Source organism: Rhinolophus sinicus, chromosome 3, assembly GCF_057876585.1.
Source record: "Rhinolophus sinicus isolate RSI-liver-muscle chromosome 3, RSI-T2T, whole genome shotgun sequence".
Lineage (NCBI taxonomy): Eukaryota > Metazoa > Chordata > Mammalia > Chiroptera > Rhinolophidae > Rhinolophus > Rhinolophus sinicus.
Genome location: NC_142503.1, coordinates 172,980,732 through 173,001,286, shown reverse-complemented (window position 1 = coordinate 173,001,286; position 20,555 = coordinate 172,980,732). Strand labels below are relative to the sequence as shown.

The following is a 20,555-nucleotide window of genomic DNA, read 5'->3' as shown; positions in this document are numbered from 1 at the left end:
GGTGGCCAAACAGTGCGATTACAGTGAAGATGAAGTTCGGGCGCGTACTGATACCAAACCACTGCGTGTCAGCTTCACCCTTCGTTGCTACGGCGCTGGCGGAACCACCGCCCCCCGCAAGGCTTGACCTCTGAGTCGGAGCGCTTTCCCCCGCCGAACTACAGCCCCCGGCATGCACTGCAGCGTAAGCCCGATGCCGGAAGCCAGGGCCCTAGAATGAGGCGGCCGCGCTGCCGGTGCCACGGATCCCCGCAGTCCTCTCCTCTGTGGCACACTCCCCATCTATGGGGTTGGTATTTCCGGACTACGGGACTGTCGCTCACTGCGGCGCGACGTCGGTCCCACAGGAGTCTCCCCAACAGCGCAGTCCTGCCCATTTTCCATCAGGCTTTCGCGCTCGGCGCTCCCTCAGTGACAGATTGAAGGGGTGGGCGTTCCGGCTCTGGAGGACCCCGCCGCGGCCCCGGAAGCGCCTGGTCCAGGGTGGCGGTGGCGGTGGCTGGGGTCGCCGTGATGCCTGCGGGGCTAGGTGGCTGACCGCCGGGGTAGGAGCGGGCCCCGGGCCCAGAATCTCCGCGGCCGCTGCTGGAGCGCGCGGCCTGCGCCATGGCTACCTCCGCCGCCTCCTCCGAGCATTTCGAGAAATTGCATGAGATCTTCCGCGGCCTCTATGAAGACCTACGAGCGGTGCCGGAGCGGCTCCTGGGCACTGCAGGGACAGGTGAGGCAGGGGCGGGCCGAGCCGTGGGGAACGCGGCCCTGCGCGTTCAGGGAGGAAAAACTCCCGCTCTTCTTCCAGACCTGGGTCCTCTTCTTTCCGCTCCTTATCTTCAAACACGCCCCCTAAAGTTGGCTGGGTCCCGGCGCCCAGCATCTCCCTGCTGCCTCTTAGGGTGCTCAGGGATGGACCTGGGAGTGTCGTTTCCTTGGGATTCTTGATCCTCCTGTAGCCTGCAAAATTTTCTCGTCTTATTTTCACTTTGGCATGAAGAGCATAGGAGACTTTAAATCTGCAGTCCTGTATTTCAGTAAAAGTGTTTGCTTTTGAAGCTGTCTGTGTTTTGTTTTATGCATTTAGAAGATTATTCTCAGAAGAGGTCCATAGTTTTCACCACACTGGCAAAGGATCCGTAGCACTAAAAGGGTTAAGAACCCAAAGGAATCATAACTTTGGGGGTTGGTAAATATCAGTTTTGAGGAATTGGTCTTTAAAATCAGGATTGTGGCGTTTAGATGTGGTCCTTTTACGTTCTGCTTAGACTGTTTCGTGCCCCTTGATTTCAAAATTCAGGTTGCTGCAGGCTTTGTCTGGAGTAAGCTAGAGTCGTCCAGTTAAATCAGGGGTGTCCAAACTTTTTTCAACGTTTCTCACCAAGGGCCATATGCGGTAAAATACACAAACAGCCGGGCCACTCAGTTGAAGTGAAGTACGTGTTGCCTCACCTGGTTTATTTAAGTAAGCTAAATATATTTTTGGAATTTGCTGCGGGCCAATTAAAAATGGATTGCGGGCTGCAGTTGGCCCACGGGCCGCAGTTTGGACACCCCTGAGTTAAATCCATAGGAAGCATACGCAGGTCTTTGTCTCAGAACGAACTAGATCTTGATGGCAAGGCAGATAAGACTTTGTTTTATTGTTTTCATTTAAGGGTCAGAGCTTGAGTATTAGCTCTGTGAGATACCCAAGGTCCTAGGACTTGAATGACTGGAAAATGAAATAGATAACGTTTGTTTAACATGTATTTATTGGGAGAGGTTACTCTGTACCAGGCACTGCCCTACATGTTGTTAATACAGCAGGTTACTTTTCAAAATGTTGAAAAGACTTACAAATCCCCTTTTTAGTGGGTTGATGATAATACATAAATATTAAGAGGCGGTGTTAATGACAACACAGGCATATCTTGTTTCATTGCGCTTTACTGTGCTTCACAGATGTTGCGTTTTTTTACAAACTGAAGGCAAGACCCTCCACCTGCAAAAAGATTACGACTCACTTTATTGTGATACACTCTTTGTTGCGGTGGTCTGGAACCCAATCCGCAGTATCTCCAAGGTACGCCTGTACAGGAAAAATAAAGCAGGGCAAAGGAATAGAGGGAAGGGGCGCTCTAATTTTAAATAGGGTGGCCGTGAAAGGCCTCTTTGAAAAGATGTCATTTGAGCAGACTTGAATGAAGTAAGGGAGTAAACCATGCAAAAATCTGGGAGAAGTGAGTGTCAACAGGACGGAATAGCTCTTGCCAAAGGTCCTTAAGCAAAAATGAGCTTGGTATGTTCTAGGAAGAGCAAGAAGGCCAGTGTGTTTGAGGTGGAATGAGCAAAGGAGATAGTGCTAGTAGATGAGACTGGAAAGAGGTAGGCAGGCCTGATCATGTGGGGCCTTGTAGACCATGGTGAAAGATTTACATCTTTTTCTGAATGAGATGGGATGCAGTTAAAAGGTATGGAGCAGGAGAGTGATGCGATCTGATTAACATGGTTGAAAAATACTGTTTTTTCAACTTGGTGCTGAATTAAATTTTGCAATATCCATTTCTGTGAGGCTAAATGATGCATTCTGTTTGAAAAATAGTTAGTTATATTCACCTTTGTCATCTACCTAACCTTTTCTCATTTCTGCAAAGAGGACAATCAAAACGGTGTGAATTTTTACCCAAACACCAATACTCTAACACAAGTTGCTGGTAACAGACTTAGTTGTTCAGTGGGTAAGTAAATACAATGTACACATATCCCCAGGTTGTAATAAGAATTTCAACAGCTTTCAATCTCATTCATTACCTGTTCACACTTTTCAATAAATATTTGTGGACTAAATGGAATTTAATTAAGCAAACACACTGGGCCTCACCTCTGAATCCTTTTTTTCTAATTCTAGGACTACTTCATAGGTTTCCAGAGCTTTAATTTCCATCATGAATTATTAGCCACTAAATAATACCCATAACACAGTCCTTGCATTTAGCTTATGCATTGTAATTGAATGCAGTCATTTTTCAATAAACATTGAGAATTATTATGTATCGTTCACTCTCCTCGGCCCTAAGGAGGTCCGAGAGAGAGTTCTTGCCTTAAATGGGAGCAAATTTACAACAAAGTGTGTGGTGAGCCCCAAAATAAGAGACCTGAAAAAAAGGCTAACAACTTGGGTGTGGGGGAGCGAGAGGGAAGCTTTGTGGAAAGGGGAACTTCGAACTGAGTGTAAGTGGTTGAATGGGAGTGTGCCCGACAAAGAGGAAATGGGAAGAGGCAACAAAGGAATAAAATATGGAATACTCATAACTGTGACTGGAGCTGTGGATATGTGGGAGAGTCGTAGTAGATGAGGAAAGTGAGACAAGCCAGATCTTGAAGGGACCTAAGTGTCACATTAAGACATGTGTACCCGAGGTGGAGAATCAGTTAAGGATTTTAAGTATCTGACTAGTATGGTCTTTATTTTAGAAGGAGAATGCTCGTGGCTGAGTAGAGGACAAAGGAGAGGCACAGGAGCCTGGAAACTGGACCATGTTAGGAGCCTTTATGGCAGTTGTCTAGGTAACATGGGAATCTAGAGAGTCCTAAATCCAGGAGGTGATTCGGAGCAGAAATTAACCAGACTGATTGGACCTGGGGAGTGAAGGAGGAATATTCAAGGGTGTCTGCATTTTCTCATTTGGTCAATTGAGTGAACGAAGAACTTGAATAAATATAAGAGTAGAAGCCAGCTTGTTTAGGTTGTAGATAAGAACATCGATGGTGTTTATAGAATAGAGAGCATAACATATGTCCATTCTAGCCTGACAAGATATTTCTTCTCCTGCCATTACAAATAGCCTTTATGAAGAAGATACCATGTGAATTGAGAGACAGTGTAGTGTAATATATAACAGCAAGGATTCTAGAGCCAGACTGCCTAGGTTCAAATCTTAGATCCTCTTCTTAGAGCTGTGTGACCTTGGACAACTTACTTTACCCTAACTAGTTTCCCCTGCAAAATGAGGACAAATCACAGTATTTATTTCATAGGGGTTTTATGAGAATTAAATGAGTTAATGTATGTAAAGCACTTTGAATACTGCCTGACAATAGTAAGAGCAGTTAGCCATTGTTATTATTATACCGGAAATGGGATATTTTATTTAAATAAAACATGCTACTCTCACTGTGCTCTACTTTCCCATTTTTTCTAGAGCACTTATGTTCTAACATACTAGAGACTTTACATATTTATGATGTAAATATGTATTATAATATATTATTTATCTTCCTTTTACTACCACAGTGGTTTTCAAAGGGTGGTCCCCTGAACCAGCATCATCTGCGATCGTTAGAAATGCAGATTCTTGGGTCTCACCCAATCATTTAATTATTAACTGTTCTAACAATCTGTTTTTAACAGCCCTCCAGGGGATTTCTGATGCTTATCAAGTTTGAACGTCTCTGAGCTAGAACATAGACTCCATATTTTCTCCATATCCTTGCCAACACTTATTTGTCTTTCTGATGATAGCCATTCAAACAGGTGTGGTGATATCTCATTCTGGTTTTGATTTGCATTTCCCTGATGATTAGTGATGTTGAGCACGTTTTCATATATCTGTTGGCCATCTGTATGTCTTCTTTGGGAAAATGTCTATTCAGATCCTCTGCCCATTTTTTAATTGGATTGTTTGTTTTTTTGCTATTGAGTTGTATGAGTTTTTTACATGTTTTGGATATTAATCCCTTGTCAGATGTATGTTTTGCAAATATTTTCTCCTATTTGGTAAGTTGTCTTTTCATTTTATTGTTCATTTCCTCTGTTGTGCAGAAGCTTTTTAGTTTGTTAATTTTTGCTTTTGTTGCCTTTATTTTTGGTATCTAACCCAAAAACCGTAGCCAGGACCGAGGTCAAGACCTGTTTTCTTCTAGGAGTTTCTAGGAGTTTTATGGTTTCAGGTCTTATGTTCAACTCTTTAATCTACTTTGAATTAATTTTTGTGTGTTGTGTTAGATAGTGATCCAGTTTCATCTTTTGCATGTGGTTGTCAAGATTTCCTAACACCATTTAGTGAAGAGACTGTCCTTTCCTGTGGGATAATAGAAAAAAATATACATTGGTCTCTACCCCAGTTCCTGGCACAGAACTAAAACCTTTGTGATTTCCTAAATGATAACAATATTGGGAGCATCTCTTGTTGTAATATTTGCTCTTTGACACAGGGCTCCTAAAACCCTTGTAAATTCCTAAGTGATAAGAGCATTAGGAATATCTTTTGGCAATTCTGGGTGAGCTCGTAGGTAACTCCTGGATGGGGGCTGGTCACCAGAAAGACCAACCCATGATTAGAAGCTTGCATTTTTAACCCTGCTCACTACTTCTCCAGACAGGGGAGTGGGGCTAGAGATGGAGTCAATACTTGATCATGTCTATGTGATCTAGAAATAGAACAAACCAATCCAAAAATTTGTATGGAACCCCAAAATACCTTGATTAGCCAAAGAAATTTTGAGAAAGACAAAGCTGGAGACATCACACTTCCTGACTTCAAACTATATTACAAAACTGTAGTAATCAAAATGGTATGGTACTGGCATAAAAACAGACACAAAGAGAATAGAGAGCAGAAATAAACCCACACATATGTAGTCAATTAATTTATGACAAAGAAGCCAAGAACATACAATGGGAAAATGTACATATTAGGAAAACCCAGTGTTTCCCCCTGATGTCTTTCTCTCCTGTATAGGGAAAAACCCAGTCCCTCTTCTTGTGTGTTTCTTTTCTGTGTGTGTCCTTCACTATTCACACAGAACACTTCACTTTTAGTCACCAAATATCAAATGAGTGGTGAGAGTGAGCATCTGTATCTTGTTCCTGAAAGCTTTTCACTGTTGAGTATGATGTTAACTATGGGCTTGTCATATATGGCCTTTATTATATTGAGATATGTTCCCTCTAGATTCACTTTGTTAAAAGTTTTTTATCATAGATGGATGTTTAATTTTGTCAAATGCTTTTCCTGTATTGAAATGATCATGTGATTTTTATCCTTCATTTTGTTCATGTGTATCACACTGATTGATTTGTGGATATTGAACCATCCTTGCTTGTCTGGAATAAATCCCACTTGATCATAATGTGTGATCCTATTAATGTATTGTTGATTTCAGTTTGCTAATATTTTGTTGAGGATTTTTGCATCTGTGTTCAGGGATGTTGGCCTGTAATTTCCTTTACTTGTAGTGCCCTTGTCTAGTTTGGGTACCAATGTAATGCTGACCTCATAAAAGAGTTTGGAATTGTTCCCTCCTTTTCTGTCATAAACTCGATATTTTGTCTGATTTGTTTATTATGTATCCTAAGCACCTAGAACTAGGTGCTTCATAAATATTTGTTGAATGATCATATAAGTACTGTGGATTGTTGGGAAGAAAATATTGATAATACAGTGATACCTCGGTTTTCGAACGTATTCCATTCCGGAAGACCGTTCGAGTTCTGAAATGTTCGAAAACTGAGGCACGGTTTCCCCATAGAAAGTAATGCAAAATGGATTAATCCATTCCAGACCTTTAAAATCAACCCCTAAAACAGCAAATTTAGCGTGAATTTTACTGTCTAATGATACCATAGATCTATAAAATTTACGGCGTTCCTACACTGAAATGTTCGTAAATGGAGACGTTCGAAAACTGAGGTACCACTGTATATGATTGGGTGCTGAAAGGAGTTGTGATTGTATTTGTGTTCTACCATGTTTTCCACGTTTCATCACTTTTAAAGTGGATATATACATCTATTAAAACAAAGGATAGCTAACAGACACCTGTGTACTGTTTTAGGATGTTTGTATAGCAGTGATAATCCTTTAGCATATGTGATCATTATTAATCCATTTAATATTACATTAAGCACCTACAGCCATAATTTGTAGTCTTAGTTTTGCAGCATCTGAAAAGGTCTCTCCAGATACCTCAGATTGCTATAAATTCTTGTCCCAGTAACACTTCTAAGCACCTATAGTTATGATTTTAGTTTTGGTTTTGTAGCACCCGAAGACATCTCTTCACATGTCTTCATAAATATTGTAAAATTATTGAGTTTTCCATTTTGATTCATTTAAGTTTCAATATCTGTACATAAGATCGCATTATTTTGAGAACCAGAAAATAATCACTATGGAGGACCCTATGCAGCAGTTTGGTAAAAATCAATGACTGCAGAATTTTAATTTTTCCAACACTCTTCATATTTTTTGGTGAATCTTAGTTTTTCCTACCTAAGGACTTACTTTAAAAAATAATGGTAGTTACTATTTATTGAACCTTTAATATACCTGGCATTTGCCAAGTGCTTGTTATGTTTATTATTTCTTTTAACTTATTTTACTATAAGACCGGATCTTACATAATATAATGAGACCCAGTCTTACATTAATTTTTGCTCCAAAAGACGCATTAGAGCTGATTGTACAGCTAGGTCTTATTTTCAGGGACACATGGTATAATGTATAGAAACATTGGATTGGGAGTCAGACTTGCGTTCTGAAACTAGTGTTGCCATACATTTACTCCTATATGCCCTTAGGGAAGGCATTTTCTCCGGGCTCTAATTTCCTCAACTGTAAAATGAGGTTAGCCTGGATGGATGGATGATCTCGGGGGTTCACCTGAGAGCCAGCGTTCATTGGTTTCACAATTCTGTGACTGAAATATAAAGACGCAGCTACTGGTACCGCTCAGTTGGGTAGGATTCAGTCTCTTTTGAACCTTTAGATATCTGCCTCTCTGACTTCCTCAGAAGGGATGATTTCAAAGGGTTTTTTTTCTTTTTTAATGTTAGGATTACGTAAAGGATCTCATAATGTGGTGAAGTTCTTCAAATTGTTTTCATAGGGAGTATGTTTCTTTTAAAAGTACATAAGCTATAACACTCTTAGGAGAATGTGTCTTCTGAAATCAGAGAGTAGAGTATTCCAACTCCAAAAAGGCTAAGAATAACAGAATCATGCAGGTAAGTTACTGAAAGGGTGACGATTCTGTGGGCTACCTCTTTTCTTCCTATGCTTATTATGTGGCCCTTTCTTTGAATCATTCCAGAATTTGCTTCTTAAGAATGCAGATTTTCATATCATTTAACAAAGGAAGAGTATGGAGGGAGACTTTATGACTACCAGAGTTGTAGAAACATGGGAGCTAGGAAGGGGATGCACTTTTATACAGACTTCTTCATCCTGCCTGGCTTGGACCAGGAGTGAGTGTGCTTGAGTTTGGAGGAGGGCCGGTACAGAGGAGCGATGGCATTCAGCACTGTTAGGACAGCTTGTTACACAATAATATGATGCTTCTTCGTGGAAGTAGCCATTCTTGATTGCAGATACTACTTCACTGCTGGTGGCTGAAAACACCGCCCAGTCAGGGATAGTAACCGCTGCTTTGGTGCTTATTTCAGTTACATCAGGATGGTCAAGATGCAGACCATTTGCCATGGCTGAACTTTCTTCTGTTTTGTGTGTGTGTGTGTGTGTGTTTTAACAACAAACCCTGGGCTGTGTGGAGTGAGAAATAGTTCACCTGGAGTGTCTTTTGTACATTAAGGGAATGTCACATGACAATGAATGAGGCATAGTAAAGGGAACGTTGTGAGGTTTAAAGTTCCAGAGCTATGGGAGCTATAAAAGAAAAAGTAAATTTCCCTGTTCTGGAGGAGCTTGATCTCAGGTTGAGAATGTACATACCCAAAATGATTTATAATCATTTAAAAAGCAGCAGACAACTGATATACTAGGTGCTTTTGTGATTAACATAAGGTAAATCAATGTAAAGCACAATAATGGTATTATATCACATACAAATGGGATTAGGTTCGAAAGTCAAGGCTTAAGATGAAATCAAGATAAACAAAATTATCCAAGAAAATTTTAGGGCAGCATATTGAGTACTCACGTGCCATCCCTCCATGAGCCCAACTCAGCTGTTTTCTTTGGCATTAGAAAAAATTGCTCTTTCTTCTGTTGATGGAAGTGCTGGCTTACACTTAGGAGCCACGTTGAATGAAAAATACATAGCTTTAAAAGACCATGTCCCCACCTGAAACTAATAATAAATTTCTTTTTAGTTAAAAAAGACTGTGTCCCCATACATGCTACAATGTGGATGAACCTTGGAGACATTATGCTAACTGAACTAAGCCAGACACAAAAGGATAACTATTATATGATTCCTCTTATATGAGGGGCCTGGAGTAGTAAAATTCACAGACACAGAAGGTAGAATGGTGGTTACCGGAGTCGGTGGGGGTGGGGGGGAGGGAAATGAGAGTTAGTGTTTAATGAATACGGAGTTTCTGTTTGGGATGATGAAAAGGTTTTGGAGACAGAGAGTGGTGATGGTTGTACAACTCTGTGAATGTACTTAATGCCATTTAACTGTATACTTAAAAATGGTAAATTTTATGATGTGCGTGTATATATGTTTTATATATATATATATATATATATATATATATACACACACACACACACATACATATATATATATATATATATATGTTTTGCCACAATTAAAAGAAGACTATCCTCAGATTGTGAAGGTAATTCCAAAGATGAGTTCAAAAAATAGTGTAAGCAATTGGTAACTACGTGGTAATAAGAGGATTCTGTATAGATTTCCAGGGTGAACATTTGTTTGAATGTATGTATACATTATTAAAAATCAAGTTCCTCATAAATAGGGCTATTTTTGCTTTTAGATATGAAGGGATGACCTACCTCCTCACTTTATAGACAAGGAAGGAGATCAGGTCAAAAGACGAAGAGAATTATCCAAGCTTACATGTTGATTCAAGCCCAAAGCTAGGACCAGAATCTAAATCACTTGACTCACCAGATCTCCCTGTACACGTTTACCTGTGACAGCATTACTCCCTTCGTTATTTTTGCCATGTCCAAGTACCATTTTTACTATTAATCATTTTATTTATATCAACTTATTTCATGTAAAATATAATTATTTAATACATGAAGTTATTTAAAAAGGAGGTTTTATATCCTACTTTATATGAAAAATCTGTAGATCTAAATAATCAGAAAAAATACAGGGAAGGCAAAACAATGCTGTTTTAGTTAGATGTTAATTGCTTTGAAGCTGAAGGCGCTTCTATTTTGTTAAAAGGGGAGAGTAGTAATTTTTAGGTATTAAAGACATACTAACACCAAAATGGCATGATGCGAAGGACTGAAACAATTGAAGGGTAAAGGGGATCAAATAGATGGTGATGGAAGGAGAACTGACTCTGGGTGGTGAGCACACAATGGGATTTATAGATGATGTAATACAGAATTGTACACCTGAAACTTATATAACTTTACTAACAATTGTCACCCAATAAACTTTAATTAAAAAAAAAAGAATTGAAAGGGAGTGGTTTTCTTACCATGTGAGTGAGTGGTATTTGCAGCATTTCTCATGCCACTACCAGTGGGTATGTCTGAGAAACATGTGCCATACCATGCAGCCTCCCTGGCAAGCAGAGTAGGTGGGTTTTGAATTTGTTTTGCAGAAAAGCAGTGGGTAAGGGTTAAAAAGAGAAGTGATTCATAGTGTGGGTGAAAGTGGGGACAAGGATTTCACAGAAACAATGTTGTTAAACATTCTTATTCTTGAAAGTGTGCCTCGTCCCTGTTAGGATGGAGGGGGTATTGAGAATGATTAACTGAGACTTATAGCGTTTCTTAGTAGGTACACTATTGGCCTTTGGGGCCAGATAACTGTTATGCAGGACAGTCCCAAGTATGGATATTCTTGTTCCCTGGGTACTAAGTACCAGTAGTAATACCCTCCCTCTCCCTTTACGCTAGTCATTGTGATAACGAGTTCCCATACATTTCTAAGTGCCTTTTGGAACGATTAAGTACTACCACTCCCAACAGGAGAGGAGTGGAGAGTCTATTCTAAGCAGAGGGAATAGCCTCTACAAATGTATGGAAGCAGGACTGGTTTGAAACTTGTCTGTCTTTTTCAGAAGAGAAGAAGAAGTTGATCAGAGATTTTGATGAAAAGCAACAGGAAGCAAATGAAACGGTGAGAATAGACGGCAAGGCCTTATTTCTTCTCCTACCCGGTGTTCATCTTCTCCAAAAGTAATGCTTATGACCTGGTCACAGATTAACTGCTCCTGCCTATTGATCCTGATTTTGATCATTTCTTACTAAAGGAGGCCAGTTGATGGGGGTGGGTGTTGGGGGAGTTAACAAACACAAATGGGTACAGCTCAGATTCTCCTGAAATGAGACTTTGATAGTACATTCCTGAGGTGAGTCATAAGGGCACCTTTACCTGGGTGGTCTTTTAAAATCTCATTTTAAAAGCTGGCCATTATATTCTTTGTTAAACTTACTGTCACAGAAAATGTAGCTCAGAGGTGGTTCCAGCCACATTCCTTCTGTTTTGAAATATAGCATGGCTGGATTTGGTCCTTAGGCAAGACATGCATGGATGGATGAGTTCCCAGTCAGGACCCAAAGCTGTCAGAAGTGGGCCCAGGTTGCTGAGCAGTTTAACTGCTTCTCTCTTAATCTTGGCTTTAAGAAAACAAACTTTGCTCTTACCTATTAGAAGAGTCCTGTCTCCATTATGCTCTCAACCCATTCAGGAGATTGGGGCGAAAATCCACGTCCCCAGTAGTACTCTGCAGAAATAGTTGCCCCTAGTGTTTGCTGCCCCAGAGTAGACTGAGAAGAAAAATTCTTTTTAAACCAGAGAACATCCTTCTTGTATGTTGAAAAACAACTTGTTTTCGGGGAAACACGATATATCTAAATTGTTTTCACAATTTCTGAAACTAATGATTTTAAAGCAAAATTATTCTTTGGACTTATCTCCCCCGTTTTGTTTTCGAGGTTTCTTTAGGTATAAATGACCAAAGTCACTTTACACCTCTCATCTCACTTAACAAACTCCACCTGCCGGCCTTTCCCCAGGCTTTCTTCACAGGCAGCCTATCCCAACGAAGTTCTGAGAAGTTAAGCTTGTCTGCATCCGTTTCTCTGTGGCAGATCCGTTTTAAGAAGGATCAGGCCACCAGCCTGTGGAAACCATCTCATTCATAAGGAAACTTCTTTTTTTTTTTATTGGGGAAGGGGAACAGGACTTTATTGGGGAACAGTGTGTACTTCCACAACTTGTTTTCCAAGTCAAGTTGTCCCTTCAATCTTAGTTGTGAAGGTTGCCATTCAGCTTCAAGTTGTTCTCCTTTCAATATTAATTGTGGAGAGCGCAGCTCAGCTCCAGGTCCAGTTGCCGTTGCTAGTTGCAGGGGGCACAGCCCACCATCCCTTGAGGGAGTTGAACCGGCAACCTTATGGTTGAGAGGATGCGCTCCAACCAACTGAGCCATCCTGGAGCTCAGTGGCAGCTCAGCTCAAGGTGCCGTGTTCAATCTTAGTTGCAGGGGGCAGAACCCACCATCCCTTGCGGGACTTGAGGAGTTGGCAACCTTGTGGTTGAGAGCCCACTGGCCCATGTGGGAATCGAACCGGCAGCCTTCGGAGTTAGGAGCACGGAGCTCCAATGGCCTGAGCCACCGGGCCAGCCCCATAATGGAAACTTCTTAATTCCTGTGTATAGCTGAGCATATCCATACCTGTTACAAAGCCAGTCTCTTTTTTTTTTTTTTTTTGGTTAACATACTGGTAGCATTTAAAAAAACCTGTTAGCTAATATCAATTTATTTGTTTGGTGCTTACTTTTTCTTTGAACTTAGCAAAATTAACCAATCCTACTCTGGCCATCCTAGGCAGATGAAAATAATTTATGGCTGCTTGTGAACATGTCTAGGTTTATGTTTCACTTATCTCAGAAAAATGGAAATCTGATTTGGACCCATGGTTATCTCTGACGTGGAGACAAGCAGATATTCAGAGAGGAGGAAGGGACTAACCTTGATGCCAGACCCCTGTCATTTTTAGTACGGTAGCCTGAGTGCTTCGTGACAGCATCTGAACCATAACACGCTGAGAACTTGGTGTACTGAAAAGGGGAATTTGCAGATTTTGAATCCTGATTTCTTTTATGGTCTAACCTTGAGGTTTCTTCAAGTCTTATAATATAAAATAGAAATACTGTGTTTCCCCAAAAATAAGACCTTGCCAGACAATCAGCTCTAATGTGTCTTTTGGAGCAAAAATTATGAGACACGGTATTATATTAAATATATTATGTTATATTATAAAGACCCGGTCTTAAATAAGGCTAGGTCTTATTTTTGGGGAAACAACAGTAGTATTACCTACCTTATTGATTTGTTATGAAGATTAAATGCAAATGCATATAAAAATGTTTAATAAGCTATAAGGTGCTTGTTAGTTTTTCACTCATTCAACACCTTAGTTTTGATGCCTGTTCTGTGCTTGCTGGGCACTGTGTAGACAGACGCTCAGAGTAATGAATATGTCACATGTGGTCCCTGCCTTTGGGGAGCATATGGTTGAGTACTTATTTGGGCTTGTTTGTGGTTTGATTAGTCCAGACTACACATATGCCCAATGAGACAGAAAAGAACCAGGATGTCTACTCACTGTTTTCTGTCTTCCTAGCTGGCAGAGATGGAAGAGGAACTACGTTATGCACCCCTATCTTTCCGTAACCCTATGATGTCTAAGCTTCGAACCTACCGGAAGGACCTTGCCAAGCTCCACCGGGAAGTGAGAAGCACACCTTTGACAGCCACACCCGGGGGCCGAGGAGACATGAAATATGGTACATACACTGTAGAGAATGAGCATATGGTAAGCTTCAGCTGGAATTTTCCCCAGCCTGTGGTACAAGAATTAACCATATTGTGGTGTACAGTTCATGTTACAGTGTAAATTAGACTCATTTTTCCCACCTTATCCTCTTCCCTGAATGCAATTCCTCTTCTCCCCTTACCTCTACTGTATTTAATGCACATCTTTCTAAACCATATGCTTATTTACGTTTCTTTGTATCCTTTGTATAAAAGCCAGTGCTGCGTATGCAGTGGTGGTACAAAAGTGCTACCTATCATTATTATACCTGGACTCTGTATTCTGACCCATAATCCAGTTTCTCACATATGCCCACAAAATTCAGTTAGGTTTGTAATTTATCAGTGTTGTTATCAAATTACCCAAGCTTTCCTTTACATTTGTATCAAGATGGCCCAGCAGCCCAGATACCATAGAGAAGGCAGGATGCTTCTTAAGAAGGGGCTAATGGCTTGCTCTGTGAAGTGAGCCAGACTGCCTCTCTAGCCTCCAGTAGTCTGATTTTAAAAATGACTAGATCGAAAATCTATATTCTGAAACTATCTGAGAAGCTAAATGGTTAAAGGAATAAAACTTCACAAAGATTAAATTTAATGTGTTGCATTTGGGGTTATAGCCCATAGTACAAAGTAGAAATGGCCTGGCGAGCAGTGTGGGAGAGAAATGTACAGGATGCATGTATGTAGAAAGGCTGATGGTACAATATCATGATGTATCCTGATGATCATTTAAAGAGACATTTAGATGATACTGGCTTGACATTGCAGAATTCACCTGTGAAAAGGCCGGCAGGTGGAGTTTGTCAAGTGAGATGAGAGGTGTAAAGTGACTTTGGTCATTTATACCCAAAGAAACCTCGAAAACAAAGGAGAGATAAGTCCAAAGAATAATTTTGCTTTGGAATTACTAGTTTCAGAAATTGTAAAAACAATTTAGATATATCGTGTTTCCCCAAAAATAAAACCTAGCCGGACAATCAGCTCTCGTGCGTCTTTTGGAGCAAAAATTAATATAAGACCCGGTCTTACTTTACTATAAGACGGGTCTTATCTAACATAAGACTGGGTTTTATATTAATTTTTGCTCCAAAAGACGCATGAGAGCTGATTGTCCGGCTAGGTCTTATTTTTGGGGAAACACGGTACATAACCACCTGCAGTAGAATTGTTGTTGCAAGTCTGGGGTTGAGTTATGTGATCTTACTGTTCTTTCCTTTCTTAGCCCAATCAGTTGAAAATTGCCATCCTTTGGTTTTGGTTGGTTTTTCAAAAAAGCCTCATTCCTGCTTCTATCAAGCTAAAGGGTTTATGTCAACCTCATTCATTAGTCTCCTCACCCATTGGTCCATAAGCCATATATGAAGTGAAAAGACTTGTTACTTTTGGTCTGGGAACCATCTTTGGGCTTCATGGTGGTGGTGTCTAGTGCTAGTCGTCACCTACTCAGTAAGGCCCTGTGAGTGTGTATGTGTGCATGCATGTGTTGATTAGCTACGACCTGAGAGCTGCACCTGTCTGTCACTGATTGTTAATTCTGGCCTGACAAAGGCTACTTCTGTCTCGTGCCTTCTGTGCTGAGGATTATAGGTGGAGTAAGCCTTTGGTGGGGATTTAGAAAATTAGGGCACTTGGGAACTTAGGGCAGCTTGGGCACCTTACTTGGGCCCCACATACCTCCTTTCTTGAGAGCAAATCACCAATGGGACAACTTCAGAGCTTTTGTTTTCTGTGTGTGGCCTGAAGTGAAATTGTTTTGGGGTTTACCAAGAGTGTAGCGACTTCAGTTTTTTCCAGAATGTGGCAGTGTCACAGACTTCTAAATAATTTCTATATGTGCTGCAAATGAATAGCTTATTCATGGTCTCTCAATCCTCAGTACCAATGGTAGGACTCTTCGGTAAATTAATCCGTTTCTAGGATTGTAGAGTTTAGTTGGTTTGCTTGTTGCCCTATCAAAGTTATAGGCTTTATGCATTCTTAGGTACTCGTGCACCCCAAATCTGGGCTACTGCCTCTCAGAAGTTGCTAGTTCAGGAAGCACATGAACCAGTTCTAATTCATCACGAACACAGGAAAATGCTGATGTTTTCAGTCCTGCATGCCTTGCCTCACTTAAGTGTAACAAGCTGTGGAGACGGAGGTGTGGTGACCTTAAACAGGATCTTACAGTTCATTAGCATCTTTGGTTGTCTTAAAATAATAAAAGTTACTGCACACTATATCCCTTCTTACGTAAGAATGGTCCTAAGGATTGTGCTGGTAATGAACTTATAATAGAAGTCAAACATTTCCCCTCCATACTCCTGTCAGAATCAGCTACAGTCTCAAAGGGCGTTGCTTCTGCAAGGCACTGACAGCCTGAACCGGGCCACCCAGAGTATTGAGCGTTCTCATCGGATTGCCACAGAGACTGACCAGATTGGCTCAGAAATCATAGAAGAGCTGGGGGAACAACGTGAGCAGTTGGAACGTACCAAGAATAGAGTAAGTCTGGGTGGACAGGGAAAGGGGCAGGAGTGGGGAAAGTAGGCGGGTCCATTAAATCCTGATGCCTTACTACTGCCAAGAGCTACAGCAGTTCTGAATCCTGGGCATATGACCGTTTAGGTTCTTAATGCTTTTTCTCAGTTTTTAGTTTGCATGGCTGAGCGATCTCCTGTGGAATTAATTTTACCCCTAAGATTTAGAAGTCATTGGAAAGGGGGGCAAAAAGAAAGACTGAAGAAACCCGATTACTGCATTTATTGAAGATTATTGAACATAAGATTGCAGCCACTCCATCCTTTTATTCCTGTATTACCAATCTGAGATTTTTATTTCTCATACATCTAGTGCAATATTCTGCTATTCTTATGAAAGCATCATCTACTTAAAAGATCCTAGTTTCCTGTCATTTACAGCCAAGCCTGTATTCCACATGTTATAAAATAGTACCACTGACAATTTATAGAGGTTCAATCCTATGCTATAACTCTTTACTGTTACCTAGGGTAAGCTGGATCATTGTGGGAAGAAAACAAATAGTTAGGCCAAACGATAGCTATATTGGGGCCTCTAATCTACTATCACTCTACGAGGCTCTGAAAAACAACTCATTTCTTCTCATACATCTGCATAGAAATTTAAAAAATAGTGTAACTTGCCAGTGGAATGCTGTATTCTTAACAGCATGAGGCAAACCCAAACTGAAAAACATACTGTGGGCAAGACTTGGATAGGAAAACATTAGTTCCGTGTGGGGATTTGAGATGATTTTCTCATACATCTTAATAGCTGCAATTCTTCATTCTTAAATCAGAACAGTGCCCTTCCCTGAGTGAAAATTCACAATTAAGTACTGAATTCAGGGTAAACTATGGGGAAGGCAACTTACAGATTCTGTGGCTTTTGACTTTTCAACATACCAGGTGGATTGGTCAAATTTAAAAGCCAAGGAATGAGCTGAGAGATCAACTTACCAAGGCCACTGGGGATTGGGGACAGATGGCATCTGTTGAATATCCTCCAGCTATCTAGATTAGTAACAGGCAACCAAAGAGAAAGGTTTTTCTTTTTCTTTTTTTTTTATAAAGGCTTTAAAAAGATTAATTCCTTTCACAATTCAATGGAAGTATCTCTTAAAAGGGTAAAGAAAAAATAACCATATACCAAGAATGGAAATCCATCAGCCTGCAAAAACAAACTGTAACTCAAGAGACTTTCCTGGAGTTTGGCTGATGAAATTCAAATCTTAAGTTGCTTCACAGTTATTGGCAAGGTACACTTGAAGCCTTTCTGCTGTGAGTAGCCAAGGTGAAGGTCTAGCTCAGTCCCAGGAGTCCCCACAGCAACCTTGGGACATAATAATTCCTATGCCTACTTGACAAGTAGTGAAGTATTTTATCTTTCCAGTTTCTTCTGCTTATACTCTGAGGCCATCGTTTAAATTGGTTTGATGTCTTGGAGTTTTTAAAACATATACCCCTTAATGCCCACTGTTAGTTTAGGAATGTTCAAATTCTAGAGTGTGTACTTTTGAAAGAAGGGGGAAATAATTGCTGTTTTCTCTTCTCAGCTGGTAAACACAAGTGAAAACTTAAGCAAAAGTCGAAAGATTCTCCGCGCAATGTCCAGAAAGTAAGTTTTAAAAATAATTTCTCTTGACCCTAATGTCTTTCAACTAAAAATGTCAAAGCTTTAAACAGTGACTTGCAAAGGTCCTAATAAAGCTGAAAAACTAAAGACTATTGTATAGTTAAATATCCTAAGACAAAATCTTTTGTTAAAAGTGTATATACTGCTCTGATTGGAGCAGTGGGAAAGTTGTCCTGGAAGGACTTTCTATCCTAACTTATGTTTCTTAGAGAAGACAGCACGTGGAAATAATAGCGCTTCATATTCCTTGAAATATATTTGTAAAAACTTGATTAGGAAACTGTTTTCCTGCTACTGCTTAGTTTTGGGCTCTGCCCTTCATGGGAGGCAACAGGGATTCTGTCTTGTTAGCAAGAAGTTAACTTAAAAAAAAACCCTTGAGATAAGTGCTGACAGCAACAAAACCAGTGACAAAAAGGAGGTATGGCCACTGAAGCTGATTTTGGGGTAAGTGGGTAGTGTGCGTGAAACAAAACCACAACCGAGTCATGGAACTAACAGTAAAGTGAGGTTTTCCTAAATAGTGATAAATTCCTTGTGGAGTAGGGAGGAACCTTCAGTTTAGAGTGAACATAAGAACCAGAGATTCTTCTTTGTATTAGCAAAAGACAAACTTTTTTAAAGCTCCTGGATTACTTTTGTCTATAGAGATAACTATTGGTTTCATGGGGGAAGAGAAAAAGAGGTACTGCCCAGCTTCTGGTTTCTTAGGACCCATCCCGGCACTAAATTTCAACACTGGAGGTCTGCCACAGAAACCTCTCACAACATATGCTCACAGCTATAGCATATAACTGGTGCAGCTCTATACAGTTAGATAATGATAATTATACTTTGAAATATAATTCAGCCTGATTTCTGAGATGGTATACTTTTTCATATTATAGTTACTACTGTTTTTCTAACAGGATCCTCCTAGAAAAGCTATTTTTGAAGTGAGGATGTAACTATTTGAAGACACTTTAAAATCAAAAAACATTTCTATCATTTGGTATACAGTGGTACCTCGGTTTTTGAACGTAATCCACGAGTTCTGAAACATTCGAAAACAGCCGACAGCTAGACCTCAGGATCTTGCACTCAGGGAAAGCTGTGTGACATATTCAACTTCTGAGTCGTGTTCAAAAACCGAAGCATTTACTTCCGGTTTACGGCATTCATAAACCAAAATGTTTGTCAACAGAGATGTTCGAAAACCGAGGTACCACTGTATATTGTCCCAGTTTTGAACATTTCTGTGAGGTAGTGTTTTCTCTGAGTTACAGCTAAAGAAGCTTTCAAGTTGTCACTTACAAGCTAAAGAACCTTATATAGGTATCCCTTGTATTACTGTACTTTGCAGATACTGCATTTTTTTACAAATCGAAGGTTTGTGTCAAGCAATTCTGTTAGTGCTGTTTTTCTAATAGACTCAGATGATGGTTAGCATTTTTTAGCAACAAATTATTTTTAAATTGAGGTATGTATTTGTTTTTAGACATAATGCTATTGCATACTTAACAGACTATAGTATAGTGTAAACCTAACTTCCATATGCACTGGGACACAGATCACTTCATGGGACTTGCTGTTGCAGTGCCATGGAAGCGGGTGTGCAGGATCTCCAAGGTGTGCCTGTGTGCACTTCCTGCTCAGTGGCTGTGTAATCAGACAGAAATTCAGTTAGCCTCAGCCCCAAATCAAACCTCTAAGTGTTAAGAATGGAAATAAGGTTATCCGGATTTCTGACTACTCACTTGGCTGTCTTTGTAGAGTGACAACCAACAAGCTGCTACTTTCCATCGTCATCTTACTGGAGCTAGCCATCCTGGGAGGCCTGGTTTACTACAAATTCTTTCACAAGCATTGAACTTCCAACTGGGAAGCGTTTGTGGACCAGAACTTGGACCCTGTGAATGAATGGTGTTGGAGACGTGGAATAAGCCTCTTGCTGCTGTGAGCTAACAGCTCCAGGATGCACTGTGTGGCCAGACTGGGAGGAGGGGGGAGACGGAAAGCCAGTTAAATGTGAAGCAACAGCACCAAGGCAAGTGTGATATACCAAGGTAATAAATGCTCTTTATGACTTCTTTACATTTACATAGTAATACCCTGTGAACTACAAAAAGCAAGTACATTACAGCAGTATTATTGGTCACCAAAATGGAGAGGAAAAAGAAACTTGACAATTGTGAGAATGCACAGATGTTCTCGTTAAGGCAGTACTGACCCACACGATCGATCGTGTGGTATCTGTCCCCTCACACGCCCACAACTCTGGAATGCCCATTGTGACGGACCTGTGTCAGCACACAGGATTTCCTAAATTCTTACACGTTCTTCAGTTTCTGATTCATCTGGTGAACTGGGAGTAGGAAGTTGGTCATAGACATGATGCCCTCCCTCCCTTGTCTGACCAAAACTTGAAGCAATCACGTCCACGGCCAGGCCGGCTGTAGCCTTGGCTTCTTCCTCTGAAGCGGCCAACTGAGGATTGACTTCAACAAGATCCAGTGCTGACAGCAACCCTGAAAGAAAGGATGACCATGGAACCTCAGAAAATTCCCTAGCTGCTACTTTCGATGAGGGTCATCCCACCTAGACAGAATAAGCCAAGGTTAAAAGTCATTTTCTACTGTGAAATTATCCACTGTCAGGAAGCCCCTTATGCCTCATCCTCTCGGGCATG

The 20,555-nt window shown here is 40.6% G+C and overlaps 2 protein-coding genes across 2 annotated transcripts in view; one reads left to right on the top strand and one right to left on the bottom strand.

Annotated features, from left to right (window-relative positions):
- The first annotated feature begins 440 nt into the window (after positions 1-440).
- On the top strand, positions 441-19,960 carry VTI1B (vesicle transport through interaction with t-SNAREs 1B). The gene is made up of 6 exons (XM_019733336.3): positions 441-721; positions 10,991-11,049; positions 13,563-13,754; positions 16,064-16,237; positions 17,808-17,869; positions 19,640-19,960. The coding sequence occupies exons 1-6, from the start codon at positions 607-609 to the stop codon at positions 19,734-19,736; spliced, it is 699 nt and encodes a 232-aa protein (XP_019588895.1). The 5' UTR covers positions 441-606; the 3' UTR covers positions 19,737-19,960.
- ARG2 (arginase 2) overlaps positions 19,926-20,555 on the bottom strand; it is a 28,260-nt gene continuing 27,630 nt past the window's right edge. The window contains exon 8 of the mRNA XM_019733334.3: positions 19,926-20,394. Coding sequence (XP_019588893.3) covers positions 20,189-20,394 — 206 coding nt within the window. The 3' untranslated portion in view covers positions 19,926-20,188. The remainder of the gene's footprint in view (positions 20,395-20,555) is intronic.